Source organism: Mytilus galloprovincialis, chromosome 14, assembly GCF_965363235.1.
Source record: "Mytilus galloprovincialis chromosome 14, xbMytGall1.hap1.1, whole genome shotgun sequence".
NCBI lineage: Eukaryota > Metazoa > Mollusca > Bivalvia > Mytilida > Mytilidae > Mytilus > Mytilus galloprovincialis.
This window is the reverse complement of record NC_134851.1, coordinates 43,380,897-43,407,904: the sequence shown is the minus strand read 5'-3', so window position 1 is coordinate 43,407,904 and position 27,008 is coordinate 43,380,897. Positions and strand designations below refer to the sequence as shown.

General features: G+C 31.6%; 1 protein-coding gene across 1 annotated transcript in view; it reads right to left on the bottom strand.

Moving 5' to 3' along the window:
* Positions 1-8,248: 8,248 nt before the first annotated feature.
* The window catches only part of LOC143058081 (uncharacterized), a 61,247-nt gene continuing 42,487 nt past the window's right edge, over positions 8,249-27,008 (bottom strand). The window contains exons 10-17 of the mRNA XM_076231546.1: positions 25,596-25,979; positions 23,649-24,014; positions 20,395-20,501; positions 12,915-14,159; positions 12,365-12,395; positions 9,758-10,032; positions 9,513-9,540; positions 8,249-9,261 (exon numbers count right to left, since the gene is read on the bottom strand). Of these exons, the coding sequence (XP_076087661.1) occupies positions 8,951-9,261; positions 9,513-9,540; positions 9,758-10,032; positions 12,365-12,395; positions 12,915-14,159; positions 20,395-20,501; positions 23,649-24,014; positions 25,596-25,979 (2,747 nt within the window). The 3' untranslated portion in view covers positions 8,249-8,950. The remainder of the gene's footprint in view (positions 9,262-9,512; positions 9,541-9,757; positions 10,033-12,364; positions 12,396-12,914; positions 14,160-20,394; positions 20,502-23,648; positions 24,015-25,595; positions 25,980-27,008) is intronic.

The window sequence follows — 27,008 nt, the reverse complement described above, 5'->3', positions numbered from 1 at the left end:
ACAAAACAAGTTAAATCCCGTAAGATGTCTCAAGTTAGGAACTTATAGCTTTTGAAAGTCTGCTTTGTTTTATTTTTTTTTGGTTATATTTGTACATGTTGTTTGTTTCAGAGTGCAGTTTGGCATCCATGTCACTGAACATGTATTCTTTATTGTTTGGGGACAGGCTGAATCCCGATGCCGGGTAGGAATTTTCTAGATGCATTGAAGACCAATTTGTGTCCTTATGCTGTTTTCTACGTGTTGTCGTGTACCTAGAAATGAACATATATGAAATATTTGCCGCTGGACGCTAAGCAAGCAACTACATCTCAATCAACATGACGCATAGTAACCGGACAGCTGAATCAATTTCTAACGCTTTATTAAATTCTGATAAAGATGTGTTCAAATTTCATACAATGTCTGGGTGAAGTGAAGATTCATTTAAAAATCGAAGGGGGTGTCTCTGACACACTTAATGTTTCCAATCTCTATTCAATGCATCTAGAGTCGCCAATAATGAGCAATACTAACCCGTATTTAGAGATATAAGAAACCCCAGGATGACAAATGCGAAACTATTTCAAAGAGAAAAACACAAGACAGATGTACACTACATCAATTAACACAGTTATGATAGACAGGCATATGTTACAGGGAAAAAGATAATGACCTTTAACGCTTGTTATATTCAAAATATTACAGACTGGTAATAACCTCAGAGTAAAAATCAACAATTTCATTATGGAAACATGTAATAATCAACTTTGTAATTTTTTTGTCATAACAAATAGAATTCAGTTGACAATTATGACTCTTTCAAGTATGTTTACTGGGAACTCATTCTTTTATAATATTCATATACCATAGATTTAAAAACTATGAAATACGCATTTGTTATATTGATAGAATTAGCCTTTGGTTGATTATTGTCAACAAACTAAAAAAAGTAGGATAACGTGAAAGACAAATAAAGCCACTCACCCAAAACATGTATGTGATTGCAAATGAGACAAGTATCGATACATATAAAACATCAAAGATGTGAATATATAGATACCGTACGGCCTTTACAATTGGGGAAAACCTATACTTCCTAGTAAGGTAACAAAAAGACCCTGCTACCAGTTGGAAGAATCCATCAATCGTATTTGATAGTTTTATAATTAATAAGAAAAAAGTGTATGCTACAAGGGGTAAACTGCAAGTTAAAGCAAATTAACATATTGATATCATGTGCTAAATATCTGTTTCGATATCTTGCAAAACAGTAAAATGTCTCTGTGTGAGTTACATTTTAATGTTGTGTCGTTGTTCGCCTCTTATATTTAATGCGTTTCCCTCAGTTTTAGTTTGTTACCCCGATTTTGTTTTTTGTCCATGGATTTATGAGTTTTGAACAGCGGTATACTACTGTTGCCTTTATTTAGCAAAAAAAACTAGTGGAAGAAAAGAAAACCAAACCATAAGGTTTTTCCACAAGTGGAAAGAACTAATAATAAAATTGAGAAAGGAAATGGTGAATATGTCAAAGCGACAACCACCCGACCATAGAGCAAACAACAGCCGAAGGCAACCAATGGGTCTTCAATGTAGCGAGAATTCCCGCACCCGTAGGTGTCCTTCAGCTGGCCCCTAAAATATGCATAATAGTACAGTGATAATGGACGTCATACTAAACTCCGAATTATACACAAGAAACTAAAATTTAAAATCATACAAGACTAACAAAGGCCAGAGGCTCCTGACTTGGGACAGGCGCAAAATTGCGGCGGGGTTAAACATGTTTATGAGATCTCAACCCTCCCCCTATACCTCTAGCCAATGTAGAAAAGTAAAAGAATAACAATACGCACATTAAAATTCAGTTCAAGAGAAGTCCGAGTCTGATGTCAAAAGATGTAACAAAAGAAAATAAATAAAATGACAATAATACATAAATAACAACAGACTACTAGCAGTTAACTGACATGCCAGCTCCAGACCTCAATTAAACTGATTGAAAGATTATGTCTTCATCATATGAATATCAGGTACAATCCCTCCCGTTAGGGGTTTAGTATCATACTATCATAAAATATATGAGAAGAACATAACCCGTGTCATGCCAACAACTGTTTTTTAGAAATAAATGTGTTTAGTTCCGATGCAAAGACCCTATCAGTGAATCAATGTTAAATCCAAAATATGCAATCTTTAATGACCTGACAACAGTATCGTAACTATATCCCCTTTTAATAAGTCTATTTAAAGGTTTTGTTAGTTTCTGAGGAGAATACTGACATTTTTGTGCTTTATAAAGAATATTTCCATAAAATTTTGGATGTGAAATACCTGAACGTATAAGATGTCTGCATGTTGAGTTATATTTACGAATTATTTCCTTATACCGGTGATAAAATTTAGTAAATGTTTTGACCAGTTTGTGATATCGAAAACCCTGGTGTAATAATTTTTCAGTAATACATAAATTTCTCTCGCTAAAAACTTATACATTGTTACATACACGAGCGAATCGTACACGTTGAGATATATAAACACCATAAGATGGTGACAAGGGAACGTCACCATCTAAAAATGGATAATTAACAATAGGAAATGAAAAATCATCTCTTTTATCATAAATTTTTGTATTAAGCTTCCCGTTTATGATATAGATATCAAGATCGAGGAAAGGGCAGTGGTCATTGTTATCATTAGCTTTATTTAAAGTAAGTTCTACAGGATAAATTTCTTTAGTATACATACTGAAGTCGTCATTATTTAGAGCCAATATATCATCCAAATATCTAAAAGTATTGTTAAATTTTTGTATCAAATGTTGTTTTGATGGGTCTTTGCTAATTTTAGTCATAAATTGTAACTCATAACAATACAAAAACAGGTCCGCAATAAGTGGTGCACAGTTAGTCCCCATTGGAATTCCAATAACTTGACGATATACGGAATCTCCAAAGCGAACAAAAATGTTATCAAGTAAAAATTCAAGTGCATAAATAGTATCAAAGCATGTCCAATTGACATAGTTCTTTTGTTTATTGCTACTAAAAAATGATCTAAAAGAGTTTGAACATATGTACTCGCATTCCGACTTTTTAAATGCCCAGTTAATTAGGGATGTGAATTTTTTCTTAATAAGAATATGAGGCAAAGTGGTATATAGGGTAGAAAAATCAAAACTTTGAACAGATTCAAAATCACCAATATATGCATGCAATTTATCAAGTACTTCCAACGAGTTTTTGACACTCCAAAAGTAATTAATTCCACTATTTTCAAAGGCCTTATTTGAACAATGTATTATCAGGTTTTTTATTGTACCAAGTGTACTAGTAAGTAAAACAGACAATTTAGTAGTTGAACAATGGCTGGAAGATGAAATAAATCTATATTTGTAAGGTTTTTTGTGCAGCTTCGGAAGCCAGTACATAGTTGGGACTTTCATTGTGTTTGGTTCTGCTTGTAAAGAAGTAGCTAAAAGTTTATGTTTGTTACAGATGTCGTTATATATGTTTTATAAATTAAAAATGAAATATTGAGACAGCCAGTTATGTACTATAACTATCAACTACTTAGCGCTTTTGAAATATGAGTTATAATATTTTTTGTCCGATGTTATCATGCACGGAACAAATGATTTTTTACAAGAAAATGCAAGCAAATTTGAACCCAATTAAATATGTTACAGTCATTATTTAGGGTAAACATACGATATTTACAAATAGATGCTCGAATAGTTAAAATGTGAATTAAATATTTTGCATCATGTATATAAACTCATCATAGATACCAGGACTAAATTTTAAATATATGCCAGACGCGCGTTTCGTCTACAAAAGACTCATCAGTGACGCTCGAATCCCAAAAAGTTAAAAAAAAAAACAAAAAAAAAACCAAAAAAAAAAGCCAAAGAAAGTACGAAGTTGAAGAGCATTGAGATCCAAAATTCCTAAAAGTGTTGCCAAATACAGCTAAGGTAATCTATGCCTGAGGTAGAAAAGCCTTAGTATTTAAAAAAATTCAAAATTTTGTAAACAGTTAATTTATTAATATAACAATATCAATGATAATTCATGTCATCACAAAAAGTGTTGAATACTGGGCTTATGATACCCTTGGGGAAATAAATCTCCACCAGCAGTGGCATGAATATCATAAGTCTCCAACGAAATAAACTTTTTTTCAATATGAAAAATGAACAGACAATAGTAGGACGATCGCAAACAGAGGAAATTGAAACAACAAGAAGGTATAAATGACACCCCTGTTTCGGATGGACGGAATCGTATATCTTGGAAGTACAAATGCTTTTTAAAACGTACCTGACATTGAGTTCCTAAAACCGTTTAAAAACCCACTTGGTTACCTCCTTTAATGGATTCAAGCTGCATATTACCATAAAAATATCTGATAACATTTATGACCACCCACCTCATGCCCTTTTCGTAATATTGCATACTTTGATATGTTTGCGTCTTAACTCGTAAGCGATGATTTTTCCTGATAATAAGGGGGTAGGCCAACATTTCCCTCTCGTTTAATTTTTCTTATATTGATATCATAGTACGGGTCCGAGCATCATCTGCCAAAGTCTTAAACGAAATTCACCGTTTCATTATATGTTTAGGGTATATTGAATATGACCAGTTTTGGGGTACCATAAAAACGATGAAAACACTTGTAGGTAAACATCATTGTTTGTTTTTGCACATGTTGTCACAGTTTTTAACTATTGATACGTCGAAAAATCTGGCAAGCTCAGACAGCAATTTCTTTTCAAACATAGCCAGAAAAAAAATTGTCGTTTAATTCCTGCCAAATAGTTATCAAAGGTAGCAGTATTATAATTTAGTACGCGAGACGCGCGTTTCGTCTACATAAGACTCATCAGTGACGCTCATATCAAAATATTTATAAAGCTAAACAAGAACAAAGATGAAGAGCATTCAGGATCTTAAATTCCAAAAAAATGGGTTAAATACGACTTAAAGCTATTTAAACATTTATTGGTTATCAATCTTGAAAATAATAAACTTTTATCGAATTTGACGGTTTGGAATTTTCAAAATCTTTAAACAAAGCACATGAAAAAGTAGAATTTTGAGACAAAGTTCATTTTTCCCTTCCAAACCATTCTTTTTATGTGTAATAGTCCAAGGTGTACTGTCCCAATAATAATTTTAATAATTATTTTAAAGAAAAACAATAAAATTTAGTATTGGACGAGTACCCTTGGGGCGAATTTACATAAACTTTTATCACAACTATATATTGGTGTCCCTCCCTAGACTACAAAATGTAATTCCCTGTCATCAAAACCAGACGCTATCAGAATTTATTCTTTTGACAGTCTGTCACTATCTAAGTTCTAGCTTTGTGTAGATTTTCTATTAGCATAAGCTTGTACTAGGATTGATGTTCAGGTCATATCTTCTTGAATAGTGCCTTTTTAATTTGAAAAAAAAATTAAACACAATCAGTAAGTGCAAACTCTCACGGTATCAATGACTTAGCACTAAAACCATATTACTTCATTATTTAATCCATTTGTTCAAATCGAACTACACAAAACTTCCATTTTTCAAAGTAATGCCACAAGACACTATAGTCAGTATGGTTGCTCTAGAACTCCTCAGACTCTGTGTTTTTTAAGCATTTTGTGTATGAATGGTAATTTTCTACCTTTTCATCCACGTCATTAAAAAGATGATCTTAAGTTTAATGCTTGGTGGTGTCAAACATGTACAGTTTAACGGACCTGTTTGCATTATTCTCACAGCCAAATGTAAACAACATAAATGCTTGATCACTGTATAATTAAATGATATGGGAAAACGCACAAATGACTTTCAATATATTTGGAAGAGTTGTCTCCCATTTACCATGTCTGCGCCCTTAAATAACAAGATATTCGTCTGATCTTTAAATTAAATGATTGCGTCAATTTCACAATTTTGACTAAGTATTGACTATGGATGCAAAGCAGGAAAGGTTTATGTAGCCAACGCATCATATCTCTCTCCGTTTTATGGAGTACATGAATTTCTGCTTGTACTTTTTTTTTACCTTAATTTGTTTTTGATGGATATACATGACTGGAGCATCAAAAATTGGTAACTTTTATCGATGTCAATTTATTTCTCAAACCCCAAAGCAAAATTGAACGTTTACTATAAAAGTAGATATACCAGCCGGTAATGGTGTCGTAATACCTTAATGAACTAGTAAGTTTTCTTTTATCTTTACATGATAAACGTATTGCAGGAATCATGGTAACACTGCTATTCCAGAAAGGCGTATCAGCTGGAGAATGTGACCTCTTCAGTCAAAAATTCTAAGTATTTCAACTACTGTATCCATTCGAACGCCGCACATAATAGATTCGTTCGACTTCAACCTTATTTATTATATTGTGAGTTTTCATGATGATTTTTTTTTGTGACCCGTTCCGGGTACTTCGACGTCCCGAATAATTTCAAACTGACCTTCACTTAGTAGATTCGTTTGACTTCAATCTGAACTTATCATATTGTGAATTTTCTAGCAAAAAGTTGGTGGCTCGTTACGGATAATCAAGCGATGGTAATCAGGCGTTCTCCAACAATTTCAAACTAATTACAACGAAATATCACACACTGCTAAAAATTGTTTGAATCTGACCATTGACAACAAACCAATGAAGCAACTGTATGATGATGGTATCAATAATAATTGAGCAAGTTGATTGAATATTATTTATTTATAATCAAATTGTGCATTTTATATTATGAGAGCATGTCAATAGTATTATTTTGGTCTTCACACATTGCGAGAATTGTCTTTACAATTAAAACAAAATCAGGGAATAATTCAAATGCAACGCCTTTCTCAATCACTTAAAAACAATACCCTTTTTTAATACAAAATATTATTATTCTGCTCTGCACTTTTCTATATTTTTTTTTTATCTAAGAACTATTTTGACTATGATACGTTATAAATTAAAGCAATGTGAATATTTTCTGTAAAAATAATTTGGGTAACACTCATCATAATACTAGAATCAGGTGATTTAAAATTAATTGTAATATTATTCAAACTAATTACAGCACACTCATAAATTTGTGAAAAATCAAAAAAAACTAAATAAATTATCTTGAAATATAATGATATCCAATCCTGCATTGAAACAATTCATGTGGTATATTAGACAAAGAAGCAACAAAGTTAAATGACATGTAGGACAGCTATAGTCAACGAGAATGAAAACCCTTGCCTCATTAACAACTATTGAGGTAGATGGGGTGTCTAAATTATAATCCATAGAATTTTTTAATAATTTGCCAAAATGTAGTTTATATCATGCTTTTAAAAAAATAAAATAAAAAGAATGGGTCACCGGGCTTATTTTCATGCTACACAGTGTTCAAAATTGACAAATTTTGTATAGATTATGAATGGAAAACCCAATTTTCTGCAATAAAGCGCAATCTACACCATAAAATTTTGAGATAACACATGAGAAGATGGCTTTAATAGTATGCTTTAGTTAAGAAAAAGAAATAAGGGGGTCACCGGACCCGTTCTCTTGCTACACTATAAAATAGGTAAATTCGTAACACATTCTATTGTAAAAGTACCTTAATCTGAATTATCTGTCCTTGCATTTAAGTTGCCTCCCCTTATTTGGCAAAGTTGAACAAAAATTAATAAAGCAATAGTTTTCTGTTTTTTGTAAAATGCAACCATAAGTATGATAAAACATGGCATTTTTCTATATCGAAGTGGAAGTTCTTACACACGAATCACCTAATACTCTAAAAATTTGCACATTCTATTAAAGATCTAGACCTTGTTTTCTGGTATTTCCAAATCCAAGATGGAGGAAGACACCCTATCTACCTTAAAGGCTTAACAAAATTAAAAAAATATTGAGGCTAAACAATATTTAACTAGAAAAAGTATATATGTCACACAGCAAACATTATTTATTATACATCGTCTTGTCATAATTCTTTTCAAATAAAACCAACAGAAATACAGACTCTTGACTAAGGTCAGACACATGGAATGTAGCCCGAATTGATATGTTTGTTTGAACTTAACTTCCCCAAACTTGGACAGTGATATATCAGCACAATATGGGAACAAGTTGTAAATAAAGGTTATATATTGCTTAACTTAAAAAATGTGTATGATGAACACACAAAACAATGCAACGTAACGATTAAAGAGTACTCACAGTTACCGTTCAAATCTAATCACAACTAATTGTTAATTGTCAAATAGTGTTGTATTTTGATAATAATTTGTTTGCAAACCATAACACGTTTCTGTACCCTAATTTGTATGAGTCGAAATTAAAAGAAAGGAAAAAAAGAAATGCTTTTCTTATAAAAAAAATGGAAATCATAAAAGTAATATGTATTTCATTGTTTTACGGAGATGTTGTTAACCGAGTCTAGGAATTTAGATTTGACAATTTATCGATTCTTTGAGTAAACTGATTTTAAAAGTTAATCAATTAATACTGTGATTAGATCTTACAATATTGTTTGTATTGATATAAATATTTATTATTTTGTTTTCAGTAAATTAGAATCAAAATAAATATAATTGTTATATACATTTGCACATTCATGACTCTACAATCTGTACATGCTGTATTTGGGCATTGCAAATTGTTTTGCACATAATTCAGGCCGTCGGTTTTCTCATTTGGATTGTTTTACATTTGTCATTTCGGGGTCTATTATAATTGACAATGCAGTTTGAGTTTTTTCTCATTGTAGATTAGCTATGGTTGTTCAACTTCAATGTTATTTGTCATCCGATGGAGAGTTGTCTCATTTACAATCATCCACATCTTCTTATTATTATATTTTATCAAGCAAGCATCAATATATACAAAGGTTCAACTATTCTACTAAATGGATATTGTGATACATTTGGTTGGTCCATGACATGTAGACCAACTTATTACCATAATTCAAAATAAGTCTGCCAAAACGTTTTCAATGATTTTGATATTTTTATCAATGTTATTGAACGCCTGGCCAATGTATCTCAATGACGGTCTGAGTTGATATGAAACACAAAACACAGATCTCCATTCCTGCAGAATATCTCTATTAAGTTTCACCAAATCTTTTTCTATTTGTCTGTATCTAATCTTCTCCCAGGTTTTGAATTCCATCCCAAGCTCAACAAGAAATGGCAGCGACTTGTTTCCTACTAACGGAGCTACTCTATCAAGATGTTCTTCTGTAGCTATCAAGTCCCATTTTTCTGGTTCTTTGTCTAATAAATTTAAAAGATTTTTTTTTATAACAATGATCCTCAGATAAGACAACGTGCAAATCACCTTCAACATATTCAAAGCTTTTTTAAAACTGTATTTAAAATTATTGTAGATTCATATTCAGCACGTCTAAACGAAATATTACAGTAGGGTTATATTTGTACATGTTGTATGTAATGACAAATAAATCATGAAATTTGGATTGTTCAGCTAACTATTTTCTTTTAATTGTTTAAATTGCTTAACTTACCAAAATCAATAGTGTTTCCTCTCACTACCTACAAGAATAATTAAAAACTACTATTAAATATAAGAAAGGTAACGTAAAACTTATAGCCGTGTTTCTATATATTCATCAATCAACAACGCAAGTTAGAAAAAAATATAGAAATTAGTTTGTTTACACACATCTTGCAAATTGATCAAAACATGGGACCGAAAATGTTTATATACTTAGAGAATAGGAACAAATTACGATATATGATAATAACTTACCTTGCAAAGAGTGTGTTGGTTCTGTATTTTACCGAGTTCAATGGCATTTCTTATGTCATTAAACGTTTTATTGGAATCCCCAATGCATCTTCTCAGCGTTTCAAATTTTAATCTCTCTGGTTCTTCATATAGTGTCACATACATGTCATCCCAAGTACCAAATTGCATACCGAGATAAATGGCTAGTTCTTTGGTTTCATTAATGCTGTACTGCATTGACAAACGTCGAAGATGAATATCTATGGGAAGCTGCTCTAAGAAGGCATTATCAGTCACTGAAATATTTATGCAACTATAAGTTTCTGTATATTCCCATTTTTTTTTTATCAATGTTACCCCTCTATCGTAGACTTCAATATTTTCCTAACAAATGCATAAAGGGAAACTAATTATCATTAAGACACCATGATAATGGATAACTGTTATGATATAATATAATGATATTATTTTATTATGTACGTATTTAAACTTGAAAACCGCAAAAGATATATTTTTTTCTGCGAAATGGGCAATGACATTAATACCTTCATTCTTATTATTGATACTTTATGGAATTTTATGCTAGTTAACTGTAACTGAGTTTTCGAAAATATAAAAATAATGTTGTTTTGTGACATTTGGCGTGATAAAACTAGGACATAATTAACTATTTACAAATGTGTGTTTCCCTTCCTATGCCTTACTTTGATTCCCTCTACGGATAGACTTTTAAATGCGTATCTTGTTATAAAACTTGTGAGGTTTCATTAAACTTTATAAGCTGGAGGTGCCCCAATGAAAAAAAAAACATACATTAAAGTAAACAATTTATAAATTATGTAACAAAACATTGCAAAATGAAAACAAAAAATTACTGTGAATTTATTTATTCTCTTGGTTTTCAACTTTGGTAAAGAGATTAAGAATTGTATCTTGAGAAATATTTGAGTTAATGTTATTTCGTTACTCTTCGTATAGTATAAGTCTATATATAAGTCTACTTTACTGGACAATTACATTGAATTTCATGGTTTTGAATATATCGATGAAATCTACAAAATCAGTATCCCACGATTAATAATGAATTCATGTTATAACAAACAGGAACACACTGCCATTGTTAAATTAAAAATTATAGGCTAGGAAAATCACATAGAAAATAAGTATGGTTTCACAAACATATTTAGTCCTTCATGTCTCTTGTTAAAGTCATAAGAAATCTCAAATTAAAAAAAAATTATGTGTTTTTTATATAACTCAATTGGTAGTTTTCATTATAAAACTTTTTACAGTTTACTTTATTTTAATTGCTTCCAGGAAGCAATTCCCCGACATATTTTCCGTATGCAAAGTGACCTCAGTGTGACCCATCTCGTAAAAATCCGATGATTGCAATACGCATGGATGTCCTTAAAATAAGCTATTATCTGATTGTACATGCTAAACACGTTCTCAATATCCATGCTTTTTTGTTGATTGTTGGCAAACAGGTAAAATCGTTAAACTTCGGCTTCAGACACTAACTTTAACTAACTGCCATATTTTCACAACAACACTGACCGATTGAAAATAAATTTGACGATTATACGAAATTCATGGGAAAAAAAATGATAAAATCGTGCACAAAAGACTAAGTTTATGATGTTTGTATGCATTGGTTCCAGATTTTGAATACATTATTTTTCACCGGTCACTCGTTTCTTATGACTTTAACACTGAAACTAAACATAAGTATTCTATTTAAGAATTTGACAAACATTTACCATAAAATTGAGAATGGAAATGGGGAATGTGTCAAAGAGACAACAACCCGACCAAATAAAAAACAACAGCAGAAGGTCACCAACAGGTCTTCAATGTAGTTAGAAATTCCCGCACCCGGAGGCGTCCTTCAGCTGGCCCCTAAACAAATATATATATCAGTTCAGTGATAATGAACGCCATACTAATTTCCAAATTGTACACAAGAAACTAAAATTAAAATAATACAAGACTAACAAAGGCCAGAGGCTCCTGACCTGGGACAGGCGCAAAAATGCGGCGGGGTTAAACATGTTTGTGAGATCTCAACCCTCCCCCTATACCTCTAACCAATGTAGAAAAGTAAACGCATAACAATACGCACATTAAAATTCAGTTCAAGAGAAGTCCGAGTCTGATGTCAGAAGATGAACCAAAGAAAATAAACAAAATGACAATAATACATAAATAACAACAGACTACTAGCAGTTAACTGACATGCCAGCTCCAGACTTCAATTAAACTGACTGAAAGATTATGATTTCATCATATGTACATCAGGCACATGTTTACCATGTTTACATACATTGACAAACACAAAATATCTCAATTATCATTTTTAGAAGAATAATCACTGTCGATTATACAAAACGCTTTAAAAGTAACGGATTGTAAATTGAAAAGTAGAATAAAGTTCATTTTATTTCATACCACAACGACCAAACGATGATATTGTTTTCATAGGACACAAAGACACACTATGTTACCACACCCTTCCAAAAAAAGAAAACAAACCGTAATGTTGAGTGTGAATGATACTTACATTATATAAACTTTTGGTGTATTCAAATGAATAATTACACACAAACACACTAATTTGTATATTACCTGGGCACGCATCTCCACATTGCAATCCTTCCTGAAAGACATATAATTATTAGTTATTTTACACTGCGCTGCTTGATCTGCAGTAGTGCAAACACCAAGTAAAACCGTTCGTATCACATTCCGTATTTGAATTATTTTACTTCAGCAACAATTTATGTTATATTATTTTTTTGCAATATTTGTAAACTGAAAAAAATATAATATAAACACTGAAATTATGTAGTGACATTATCATATATTCTAGTATGTATTCCTACTCTAACATGTGTAAGACATTATCATATTCTGAAAACCTAATACACGAACATGACAAATGGTGAGGCTTTGCAATGTTTGTAAGAATTTTTTTAATCATAGTCGAAGAAATGAACACTTTCTCATTATTTAATTTCGTCTTGTCTTGTCCTTTAGATTAAGAAAGCTGAAATACGTTTCTCCCAATATGAGCATATTTGGAATTGAATCTGTTAAAAAAGTTAAATAACCCTTTATATCTTGTATATATTTTGGTTATGGTTTGATATTCTTTAATATTTTTACTAGACATTACCTGCTGTACTTCCCATGAAGACATTACATCTTTTGTGTGCTCAATTCCATGCTTCGGACATATCCATGGACACACTTGTTCTTTAAGTTTGAATATGGGCAGGAGACAGGGAGCTTCGGATGAACTGCAACACAAACTAAGACTGAAAGAACCTTCGTTTACAACAGATTCTGTACTGCATGTTTTGATGTAAAGCTGACTAATTTTCTCCAGTGCAACAGTTAAACATTCCCTAATACTTGATGCAAGATCCCTCATGATAAGTGTTCTATTCTTAACATGAACAAGACGTACAATAATGATCTCATCATCACAGTTAATGCACATATCTAGGGATGGGTCGATAGTAAAAACAGCTGACCTATGGAATAGCATTTCTTCATTCTTTTGTCCGTATAATTTTACCGCAAACATACTCAAGCAGTAGCTGAGGAATCTAAAGCTTAACGCTGGGGGTATCATTGACGATGGAAGACTAAACGCTATTGCGATGTTTCTCTGACAAAAGCTAGCTGACTTCATATACCCAGTTGTATCATTGGTTTTTATCATGCTGGCAACATAATAAAATTCGGCAGGTATGCTTCTGTGCGAATTATCATAACGTTTTGGTTCAACCAGTATATCAAGATGTGTCATGACTCCCAGCAAATATTCTTTATGTTCATGAAATTTCTTGTAATTCTTCTTTTTCCATATATCTTCTACACATTTCTTGGCGATTACACCTTTCTGACTCATTAAATCCCATGAATCTTGTCTCAGTTTGTCGCCCTTGCAAAATTTCCTATCAGTAACAATTGATTTAAAGGCATCAATCAGGTGTGTTGGTGACAGAATGATGTGTTGATTTAAACTGGCTTCGTCAAAGTATAAGATTCGTCCAACAGAATGCTGAAACTTTAGAAATGTTTTCAATTCAACATCTGTCAGTAGTCGAACAGGCTGAGCCGAGTTTATCCTTTGCATATGCTCCATTGTAATCAAAGGAATATTGCGACGTAGAAGAGAATCAAATTCTAGTTCAAGTGGAATGAAGCATTTGGGAAGTTCTTGACCCCACGTTGGTTGTTCTATGGCTTGTTCTATTATGATATTTTTTATCTTCGACATTTCAGGGTCCTTTGCGTTCCTTGCGTTTACAAAAATTTGATCCTTAATGACTAAATGAGAAAGTAACGTACTGCCAGAAAACATTTGTTCTATTTCATGAAATATCTGTTGCCGTTTAGGTTCAACATCAACCTGTAAACGAAATAAAAATAATCCCGATTTTACATGAATTGCATTTATCAATGCAATGATATAAATTTATGTTTTCTGGCTGTTTAGTCGCATTTTGTAATATTGACTTCTAGATTAACATGAAAAGCGTCAAACATATTTTTTTATTTTATTTTAATTTCATTTTTAACAAACGTATAGATACATTTGTATGTGTATATTAATGGGAAAGTTTACCTTAAACAACAAAACAGGCTTAACCTGAATATTTATTAAATATGCTTTTAAATCAATAGACACATGATCTCTCGATCAACTAGACTAAGTAACACGAATCCAACCAAAAACTAGGGTGATCTCAGGAGCTCCGGAATAACATTATACACTTCCTATTTTTTTTTTTTTTTTGTGATATGATTCAATAATCTCATTGTTAGAAATGAGGAATATTGCTTGTTCAATAGTTACATAATAGTGAATTTAATTATTGTTTGAGTGTCATAAACTGCATGCTCATATTGCTGCTTTAGCATCTGTTCAAAATTTTTATTTTTATTTTTCTACCCTATATTCCACTTTGCCTGATAATCTCTTAACACAAAATATCAAAAATCTGATTAAATTGCGGACCTTTTTCTGTATTATTACGAATTGCAATTTTTGATTAAAATTAGCGAATACCAATCAACATTACATTTGATACAAAAATATAAAAATAGTTTCAGATATTTTTATGACATACAATGTATTAGCTATACTAATTATGACGATTTTAGTTTATCCTCTAATGAGATTTATATATTTTTAATAGGAGGCTTAGTACTGACATAAACGATAAAAGTGACGATTTTCATTTCCTTTTGTTAGTTATTCGTATTCATATGGTAATGGATCCTTTATATATTCTATACTATCTCATTCAAAGCACAAATAATGTCAATATTATTCACAAAGCAAACCAAACCTTAAATCATATTTGTTTATTATATAAATAGGGATATAGTTACAATACTGTTGCCAAGTCAATAAAAATGTCATTTGTTTGATTCGCTTAATAGTGCGTTGACTAAACTGATTTTTTCGAATTTTATATTCCCACCGAACACACACCTTTATAACATATCATTGGAAAGAGGTAACCTTGTACTATATCAATATGCCTTTTGTCAGGACTTGATATGGTCACATTTTATCTAAATTGAGATCAAAGGTCATATGTACAAATCTGTAAAAATTTGAGAGGGTTTCAAGTTTGACATTTTATTTTATTTATAAACTCTACCTTAATACAAACGATACTTTTTTTGGCTTAAATTATGTTTTTTTATTATACATAAACTTTAATCATTAAGGTATTTTTAATCAATTTTTTTTCTCTAAAACGACGTTTTTTAAACAAAACTTCAAAAATCAAGTTTTCAACCTATACAATGTTTAGAGCACCGTAACCTTATAAAAATATTCAATTTCAGGTAAAAATTAAGTGTCATGCAAGACAATATTTTAGAATTATGTTTTCTATCACATTGGGTGAGGTATCAAACCAAAGCAATATAACACTACAGTCAAATTGACCTTAAATTGAATTTGCGGATACTTCTGGTTTTTTTTATAGACTACTCGTTGCTTTTGTGGGTTTTTTTCACAATTATTACTGCTTCTATAGTATATCTGTTGTTGTGAATTTTACACTGGTTAATATCTATTACATTAAAGATTTTGTACCTATATCACCCCTTTTTCCTTGCAACGTACCACAAACTCCAAAAGTATTCCATATAGAGAAAAAGAAAGAAGATGTGATATGATTGCAAATAAGACTATACACTCCATAGGAGACCAACTGGAACATAAATTAACAATTATAGGTCCCGTACGGGCTTCAACAATGAGTAAAATTTATACTGCAAAGTCTTCAATTTCCGAAATGAAAAATGTAAAACAAACGAAAAATCTAACGGCCTGATTAATGTACAAAATAAATAAGAAACAAACAAACAAATATATTATATAGAAACAAACGACAACCACTGCATTACAGTCATAACTTGAGACAAACACTTACATAATGTGGCGGTGTTTAACTTTTTAAAGGTGCGCAAACCCTCCCCTAATCTGGGACAGTGTGAACCAGTGCAACAAACTATATATAAAATAAAGCGTTATCTCCATCATTTTCATTTTCATCAACCGACACAAGACATGTTTTAATATTTCTACACATTTCACTCTTGAACACAGGTCTGCACATAAAATGTTCTGCACAAAGCAAACACGTTATTTTGAGCTCACAGATCTTTTTCTTTACAAGTACATACAAGGTATTGTAGGAAGTACGAAGACAGTTGTTCCCAAAAAATATACCGTCATCAAACCATTCCTATCAATTCATTCCAGATTTAACGGAGATCTAATAGGTTATTTAGGAAGGTGTGATGACATCCATATGCATGTCTGCAAAGATGCTGGCGAAACATTATACGAGACGTAAACAATTTCTTGAATTTGCTCAATTTCATGGTTGGCAACACTTATTAGATAGCGTAGCACCTTACTTTAAGAATCACACATTGGCATTCAATGTTTCAACAAGGTAATTTGAACCAAACTCATAGTACATTTGTAAATCCAATCCTAGATGAAAAGGAGTAAAACAAAAAATTGGCCACATAAACGATTAACCAAACAATTGTCAAGCATTTACGCAATTGTTTTGGTGCAATTTCCTAAGAATAGACTTGGCTTTATGCAATATGATCGAGTAACCATAAATGAATTGCAATAGATACGAAGGCATTGACTGAATTGTGATCTGATATTTCTGCTTCCATGGGTTTGGAGTTGTTTGTATTTTTAGTTTTTAACAAATGTTTTGTAATCATCAACCAGAATGAATGAGTGTATGAAGTTTAAAAGATGGACGAGAAACAAGTTCAACTTTAACTTTATCTGACACGGATAAAACATTCTTAATACGTTCATCTGATTCAAACTTGCGTAGTTTTCGGTCTTTCGAAAATGTTTTGTTGCAACAAAATATGCAAGCGCTCCAGTTGAACGACTGCATTATAGAAGGGGTACAAACACCCGCAACTGAGAGACAGCAGTCCGATAATGTCGTCATTAATTATCAGATTAGAAGCTGCGTCGCTCTATATATTAGGACACTTTAATTGGAAATATTTGTTTATTATAGTGAAAAAGGTAGTAATTTCATATATCAGTTGAGAGAAAATTATTGACTTATACACACAATGTGACGGAAGGCAAGTGACTAAGTTCCGTGTTGAAATTGAAGTTTTTTACTCCATTCTTTTCCCATTGATTTTTTAAGGTTTTTTTCATATTTAGGTTCCAAAATTTTTATCAGTAATTAGTTTATTAAATATTACATGCTTAAAATATTATGGGATTTATTACTTCTATGAAGAAGAAACTAAAGTTCTGTCTGAATTTGCAATTAAAATTACCTCAATTTAAAACAGTCCAAACTTATCAAATTTTATAGATTTGAAGAAAATAAAATACTGAATACAATATTTTGACATATGAAAATAGCTTAAAAAAAAATGTTTCGGTTAATGTAAGCAAACATACACAATTTTTCATTTTGAAAAATGGGGGTTGAAACTCTCCAATGTTTCACTAGTCTTTTAAAAGTCTTTTCAGAAAAATGTAACCATACGAAATTCTGACTACAGGGCAAACAATAAAGAAGATATATTTGTCTTTAGGTAAAGACCATGTTTAGCCGTGTGCTATTTGGAGAGATTAAAATCGCAATCTAGACGACTTTATACACTTCTGTCACCGCACTATAAAGGGTCCTGACATAAAAAAAATAAACACATATATTCTTAATAGTTTTCAAAGGTACTAGGATTATTATTTAATAAGCCAGACGCGCGTTTCGTCTACATAAGACTTATCAGTGACGCTCAGATCAAAATAGTTATAAGGCCAAACAAGTACATAGTTGAAGAGCATTGAGGACCCTTAATTCCAAATACTTGTGCCAAATACGGCTAAGGTAATCAATTTCTGGGATAAGAAAATCCTTAGTTTTTCGAAACAAATCAAGTTTTGTAACAGAAAATTTATAAAAATTACCATATAACTGATATTCATGTCAACACCGAAGTGTTGACTACTGGGCTGGTTATACCCCCGGGGATGAAACGCCCGTCATCGACCCAAATTGTGTAAGAAGTTATCAAAAGGTACCAGGATTATAATTTAATACGCCAGACGTGCGTTTTGTCTACATAACACTCATCAGGGACGATCAGATCAAAATAGTTATAAAGCCAAACAAGAACAAAGTTTCTAACAGGAAATTTATAAAAATAACCATATAATGACGAAACGTCCACCAGCAGTGACATCGAACCATTGGTGTAAATATTTATCAAAGGTACCAGGATTATAAGTTAATACACTAGAGGCGCGTTTCGTCTAAAACCAGTTGTTAGTATGATACGTGCATTGTTTTTCCCCATGGTGTATGGTGGCATTTATGATTTATGATGGTTGACTTTCTAAAGATAAAGGAATAATCGTTCTATCAGTTTAATGGAGGTCTGTAGCTGGCAAGTCATTAACTGTTAGTAGTCCATTGTTAATGTAGTATGGTTGCTGTCGTTCTTTTTATTTACCTATAATAAAATCGTACTGAATGAGTTTTATTGTGTTTATTGCTGTTTGTTTGTTCATTAGACATTGAGATCGCACAAGACATGTTTTACATCACCGCATTTATGTTCCTGTCCAAAGTCTGGAACCTAAATCCGTTGTTTATCTTGTGTGTTAAAAAAAATATATTTTCGAACTTTAGTGTGGCTTACATTTTGTTGAACTAGTAAACATTATTGATAGGGGACCGCTGAAGCTGCCTCCGGGTACATGATTTTGTTTCTGTTGACATTATCGGGATTGTTGTCTCTTTGAATTTTCTCGGTTTCAATTATATTTCTCTAATATTAACCCCTTGGCCCAATTATTCATATTTACTTATATAAGTTCAAATAGTTTATCTTTTCACACATGTGTGCCAAATAAAAATTGAATTTATAATGGCAGATTAAAAATTGACTTCTTAGGTAATGGTAAAAAAACTGTGACACGTTTACTATGAAGTTTCGTAAAAGAATAAATCCCAGAACGGAAAGTTGATGTGTACTACTATCTTATTCAAAGGTCAAAACATAGGGCTATGCCTCATATTTTCAACATTTATATGCCCTGAACTTGTAAGGGGTTTGAAATTATGTACTACCCCTACCTTTAATTTTTGCCTTTGTCCGAATTAATTTTTCACTGCAATTTAATGTTTTTATACTGGTAACAGTCTCAATTTGTGTCTCTAAAATTTGAAACATAGAGATCATATCTGGGTATCTATGTCAACAAATCAAATTACCTATGAATATTAAATAACTTCCAAAAAGAGGTGTTGTTTGAGAATCAGCTGTATTGACAAAGTGCAACTAATATACCGTTTATATACTTTTTTTAATAATGGACACAATTGATGACCATTTTAATGAAGATAATAATCAATGGTCAAAATAATTAATAGCGGGGGGGGGGGGGGGGAGGTAACTTCCTATTATTGGGTATACGGGGATGTGCCAAAAATATGGGTCATAATTTTGCGAGATTTTATATAAAAATGACCCTCCTTTTTAATGACATCCTATATTAAAATGCATTCACGTTTGATAACTGCTGTATATTGATTTGGGGTATGATCTACATATCATATATAAATTCAATCTATTCTTCTGCAAATCTGATTAAATTTGCACCTTTTTGCATGGAAGTATTTGACATTTAAAAATATCATATATATTTTAAATATTGTATATAAGTATAGGTCATTCTTTCTTAAATATCTATATAACTATAGGTACTTTCAGTGAATGTTATATTAAAATGGGTACGTTTTTTGAGGCAAAAATTGGACACCCCTACCAAAAAAATATCGAGGTTAACCCCCCGTGATTGATAGTTTATTGTAGCTATAGCTAAAAGGAGATCTATGGTACTAAATGGCATGCGTAAAAAAATTGAAAACAATACGTTTAATAATTTATTGCGTTCTGGATTTACCTTCATCAGGAACGCTCAAAGCCAAACATTTGAAATCCAAACCGTTGAAAAGCTATACGCAAAATGTAAGGTAAGGTAAGTGAAAACACAACCAACCGTGCTATACAATACGATATCTAAACAAATTTGATTACGTTATACTTACAGCTTTCAATTTATCCTTGTGAGTTAAGACAATCATGATTTTCGGAAACCCGGTTCTACTTCCTTTACAGTATGTGACTATTGTGGTGATCCAAAATCTCAGGTAGTCTATGAAATAATAAAGGAAAACATACTTGTACATAACATGCATTTGAACACTGAAATGTAAATGTGTTTATGTACATGTACTACAATATTTACTGAAAAACGAAAAGTTTTCAATACGTAAGAGGTTATTTAGATTGACAATACCAATTGATTTTGAAGATGAATTATTCAGTAAAAAACCACAAACACGAGAATTTATCATTCTACGAACATTAAACAGTTTACAAAATATATGTAGAAATCCCCAACTTTATTGAGTGTTATTCTAATTTTATTCATCGTTACACATCCTTTTGTTTCACTTTGGGCCATAATAGACATTAAGTTTTATATTTATCAGATCATTTTCAGTTTTCAGTGTTTCTACCACTCTTTTCAGTGAGTGAACAAAAACTCTTTTCAGCTTATGAAAGTAAATATCCAATGTAAGATGGTATAGAATGACAAAATTCAACATAACTTTCTCAAAAATTGTAAACGACAGATATAAATTGACATGAAATCAATAGAGGATAAAAAACAAGAAAAACATATCCGTTAACATAATTTTAAGACTAAAGCTCTTGAAAATGTGGCGGGAAATGAATACTAGTATCTCTAGATTTAATAAACAATAAACAGTATCACCTTTTCTAAAAAGGAACTATGAAAAATAACAAGTACATCATATTATTTTCAAAAATTACTTTTGAATAAATATGTAATACTTTAATGTATATTTAAGAAATAATTCATGGGGGATGGAATATATCGTGATTTTACCACGGGTTGGCCCTTTATGACAAATATTTTACCCTGAGCGATAGCGAGGGGTAAAATATTGGCATAAAGGGACAACCCGTGATAAAATTACAATATATTCAAGCCCCCATGAATTATTTCGATTCTAATAGGACAAATACGGCTATTGTTTTGGATCGAAGCGCTCTAGGTGGGGGCAAATATTTGCCGTTCCCATAAATAAACGCACTATTGAATTGGCGTAAAAGAACAGAGCAAACTGAATTAGTGACATGTTTAAAATTTTTGCAATTACGTATGTAGATAGTTGTGGGTGAATTTAAATTATAATTTACTTATAATGTCTTATACGTTTAAAAATCAATCGGCTTATATCACATTTAGCATCGTTTGATTACGTTTTCTTGTTGTGATGATTTTTGTTTTGGCAAGCGTGTATTTTCCCGTAAAATGCTTATATTCTAACGTCATCGTTCTATGACGTCGGGTATCTCATTCATAAAAAAACATATGACGTGGGAGTACGATTGGAACAGCCCAAACAATATATTCAAATTTTACCACGGGTGTGTACCCAAAGAGTTTGAAGGACGTCATGTTAGAATTTATCGTATAAAGTTTTAATGGTATTAGGCCAAACCAATTTAATTTCTTGTTCTACGGATTTTTGGACTCCAAAATTTGGGGCGAGCGAGCGATTTGAAAATTTTAACAAAAAAATATTTAATTTGCAAATTTTTGAGGCGAAGCTTGAAAAGTACAGGCGAGCGATTATAATTTTTTTTTGTTAAGATAAAATAATAGGTTTTGACATATTAAATCTTGATTTATCACTTGTACTTTGACATTTCTTTAATTTCTGAAGTATTTTTTCCCTGTTCACCAAGAAATAATTAAATCTGGTCTATGTATGTGTGACTGACAATGAGACAATTCTCCATCCAAATCATAATCAGTTTGGGGGCAACCCCTTAATGTTATAAATATCCCTTTTACATGTTTATGAGGGATCAATATAAGTTATAATATATTTGTTTGTACAAAAGGGCTCATATTTTCTTATAAAACTATATATCTATCTGGTAGTAAATGGTCAAAACATGTCCAAGAATTTAGTAATATTCCTGGACTTGAACCATGTTAACACATTTACTTTTAACAGTTTAATATTGTTTAAAAGAAGTGGACCCCTCTTTAAGAAAAATTTGTTTAAAATATGATGCAACTCTTCTCTTTTTGAGTACAAAATTCGAAGTGTTCAAAGGTTTTGTATAGAAGAACTATACAAATCCTTGGTATTTCTATTTACTTTTCTACATCAGTAAAATGACCCCTTGTCTGAGGGAGGGTTGTTCTCAACCTGATAATAACAAACACAGGTCGAGTACGGCCTTTTACACAGGGCTTTGATACAGACCAAACAGGAAGCTATAAAGGCCCCGAAAATTATTAGCGTACACAATTCGAACAGGAAAACCAACGATCTAGTTTATATATCCAAACGGAAAAATACCAATGAACAACATCAACAAACGATAACTGCTGAACGACATGCTCCTGAATGAATCAGGACAGGTGCATCAACATGCAGCGGCTATGGATAGTTTTGTTTCGCCAGCATACACTATAATTGCAGTTGAAGGCAAATCCTTCAGAAGTTCTTTGTAATTTATTCCAACAACGATCATTTTTTGATAGGGAATATAAGTAAGGGGGAAAGAAACTAATTTTTTGTTCTTCACGGAAATACCCGCTGTTATAACTTTTTATCAGAGCACTCCCAGGTTTCATGCTGAAACAAATATTCTCACAAATTTTTACACAGTGTGGTGGGGTGCTTTTATGTTTAAAATCGTTATATACAGGTTAGACTGTGATAAATTTAACAAATGTTGATATCTTTTTATAATATTTTCACAAGAAAAACGGTGCGGGAAATGGACATGATTACAATTCCGGATGCGGGAAGCGGAAATATAAAAAAAATAAAACAAATCTGTTTTGAAAAAAAATAGGTGCGGGCGGGTCCGCCGAACAAGGGATCAAATTGGTATGGCCTTACATATGAATAAAACCATAGGATTCTGAATAATTGACAAAAAATCAAAATCAAGACCAGCAAACGTACTTTCTACAGATCTAAAAGAGGGACGAAAGATACCAAAGGGACAGTCAAAATCATAAATCTAAAACAAACTGACAACGCCATTGCTGAAAATGAAAAAGACAAACAGACAAACAATAGTACACATGACACAACATAGAAAACTAAAGAATAAACAACACGAACCCCACAAAACACTAGGGGTGATCTCAGGTGCTCCGGAAGGGTAAACAGATCCTGCTCCACATGTGGCACCCGTCGTGTTAAATTATGTGATATAGCCTCTACTGAATCATAATTACCTCGTGCTGTTTTAGGCCCACTTTTGCCTGGGAGATACTGTTCAAACGGACAAGGATCATCAAGGTTTCTATGGCCATCTAAAACTATCAGGTAAATAGCTCGATACGTCAAAAATGTTTGGTGAGTACTATAGAACACATCTTGTCCTCCAAAATCCCAAATGATTACAGGAACAATTTTCCTGTGATGTATCTTCTTTCTTCCTACCTTCAAGGATTCTTTCAAAAACTTCTCATCTGTCATTGACACCTTTATTTCCTCGACATGCTTTTCAATCCCAAATAACTTCTTTAACATTCCAATCTTACCAGGGTTCTTTACTACTTCAGAAGTTATGCTACTTTCAGAGGATTTTCTATCTGTCCCTAAATAGTATTTTACTGTAAATAAACTCAGCATACCAGTATTGAATTTTGTAAAATATATAAATTTCTATTTTTAGCGTTCCTGATGAAGGTAAATCGAGTAAACTTAATAATTTCTTATGTTATATTTTGATAATTGATCCTTTTTTAAGGATCAATGTATAACTTTACCTTAAATTGTGTAACTATTTGGGAATTTTGTCGGTGTGCTGTCTAGTTTAAAAAAAAAACCTCATATGAAACTATCGACCAAACCTAAATATTGCTGGTTTCATCATAGTATATATAAAAAAAATAAACACACATTTTAATCCACTATTATAACTTAAATCCCATATTCGATCATATACAATCAGAAATAACAATATATTCAGAGTTGTTAAAACATTTTTTCACGTGTTGCGTCTTAGATCCGTCCATCCAACTTGTTTTTTCTAATTTTAAATTTAGCAACTCTAAAAAAATCTTTGAATAATTTTATTCTGAATTTTATAGCCAACAGTTACACTTTTCTACCATACAATGGTAAAGTGCACATGCTACTCGTAAAACGTCGCAGAACGTATTGTTTTTAGTGTCATGAATACTAATATTTGTCTTCAAACTTACATATGGTTATAGTGACGTAGACCCAATTATTTCCCCCATTACTTAAATGCAATTTTGTCATTATTTGGGGAGGGGAGATTCTTATTTCCTTTATTCGACTGCATAATGTCAAATACTTTGGCATATATCAAGAATGAATACAGTTTAACATACTTTGAAGACTATTTTCGTTTGATGCGATACGTGCAATATCATCAGCATATAGCAAATTTGCAGCGTTCATATCAACAATATCAACACAAGCACTATGGTCATGTAGCCCCCTCCTTGTTGGAGAATTCTTAAAGGGTCATTTAAGAGAAGAAAAATACTAGTTTGAGTATACATAAGGTAATTTCATTAACTTCCTGGTTGAAAGAAAAAAAAAACATTACTTACACAATCGTCCACCCTATACATGTCAGATTCAATTACAGAAGTTGAAAGTTTAAAGGATGCACTTTGGATATACTTTAAATTTAAACCTCTTTACATAATTTTCATATCATATTATTTCAGTTAATAGGTAATAGATAAATCAAAGGAATTAGTGGGTACTGGACCGGTATCCTTTAACTGGGATCCAATTCCTACTATTGTTAGCACATGTTATATAAGTAGATATATGGCCAGATGATGGATAGTTTATTTTTCGTTTTAATCTTGTTCTGAGGACGGCGTATTTGGAACAATCAATTTTGAATAATTTCAAATTTAAAATATTGCGGGATCATATTTTTGAATAAGTATTGTATTTGTTCGAATAAAAGTTCTTTCGACGGAACTATATTAATATGATTGTAATATGAGTTTTTTAGTCATTGATGGTAACATTTGCTAATACACATTTAATCGATATAGATGTGTTTCTCAACTTTCGAAATTGTTTGTATAATTGACATAATTATATATGTTAATGTTTTGCTATTTTAACATGGAACTTTCTATAATGAATCAAAACAATAGACTTTATAGTATTTGTCAAATTCATACCTGTCTGAGCATATTCTTTTTTTCCTTTTGCAGAGACACATAAGTCAGGTTTTTGCATTGGATTTTCATCCAATTTGTCTGGTGAAGGAGGAATTTCTTTATGTTCTATTTCGTCTGTGGATTCCACAAAAAGATCCTGTGACGACTCATTTGCTGCCTTGAATGTGATTTGTTTTTCTTCTATAATTCTTTCATCATTAAAGGCTTGCTGGGTATCAGTTATGTGACTACTGCTTATAGTTTCAGTGTTAAGCGTCGGATATGAAAGACTGTTATGAATACTTGTATCTTGATATGTCGTTTTCTCTTTTTCTTTGACGTTTATCGATGTACTTGTGTCTGTTCGTAAAGATCTGCTGATGGCGACTTCTGATAATGTGAAATCTAGAAAACATAAACAAAGCGTTACGTTATAACGAAAACATCTTGATTTCAATGTTCATTAAGCTTTATATATAAATGTCTGTCTGTCACTACATTTCGGTTGTGATTTAGTTAAAAAAATAAAAATAAATACAAGGCAAAATCATTATGATAAATATGCAGAATAATAAGGGAATACTTGAAGTGAAATATACATGAATTAAGAAGTTCGAGTATCAGAAAAGTGTATAATTTAACAAGAATATATTTATGGAAGTATCATATTTCAATTTAAAGACCAAAATAAAAGAAAATAATTACGTAGAGGAGAGCAAAATAATGACGTTCAATTGTGAAACTGTCAAGTCGACAAGACAAATGATCTCTCTGCTGGAAAATGAATTATTAAAAAGAGACATTGTTTTTCATTTTTATGTAAAAAATCGTTTTTGTTTAAATTTTGAGTATGATAAAGATTCTATGATCTAGTGAGTTAACTTTGTGATGCCTCGGTAGCAATTTGAATGGAGAGAACTTAATTTAAAATAACAAAACACATTAATTTTATACATTCATTGCCAAAGGGTAGCTTTGTTTGGATCTAACCAACCTTATACAATGTTCAAACGAGAGGTTACTTTGGAAGTATATTTGGTTTTTTTTTTCGGTATAGCTTCAATATTCTCAATTTTCTTCTTTATAAAAAGATATACACATATTATCATATTAATCATTTTTAAAGCCCTTTATAGCTCTTTCTGTGTGGGCCAAGTCTCCGTGTTGAAGACCGTATGGCACATTTTCTATAGGAAAGAGTGAAGACGAATCATTGTGATAACTTTAAGATATTGCCATTCATTTAAATGGAATTTTTTCAGTATATGAAAAAAAAAAATCAAAAAAAATCTATAATTTTATAACTAACGGAAACATATGATCAAATTCAGCATTTTCAATATAAAATTGAAATCAGGAAAATGTTTTATTATGGTAGATCATAAGTATAGACTTTTTAGACAGAATTTTCTTATAATTTGCCAAAATAAAGAT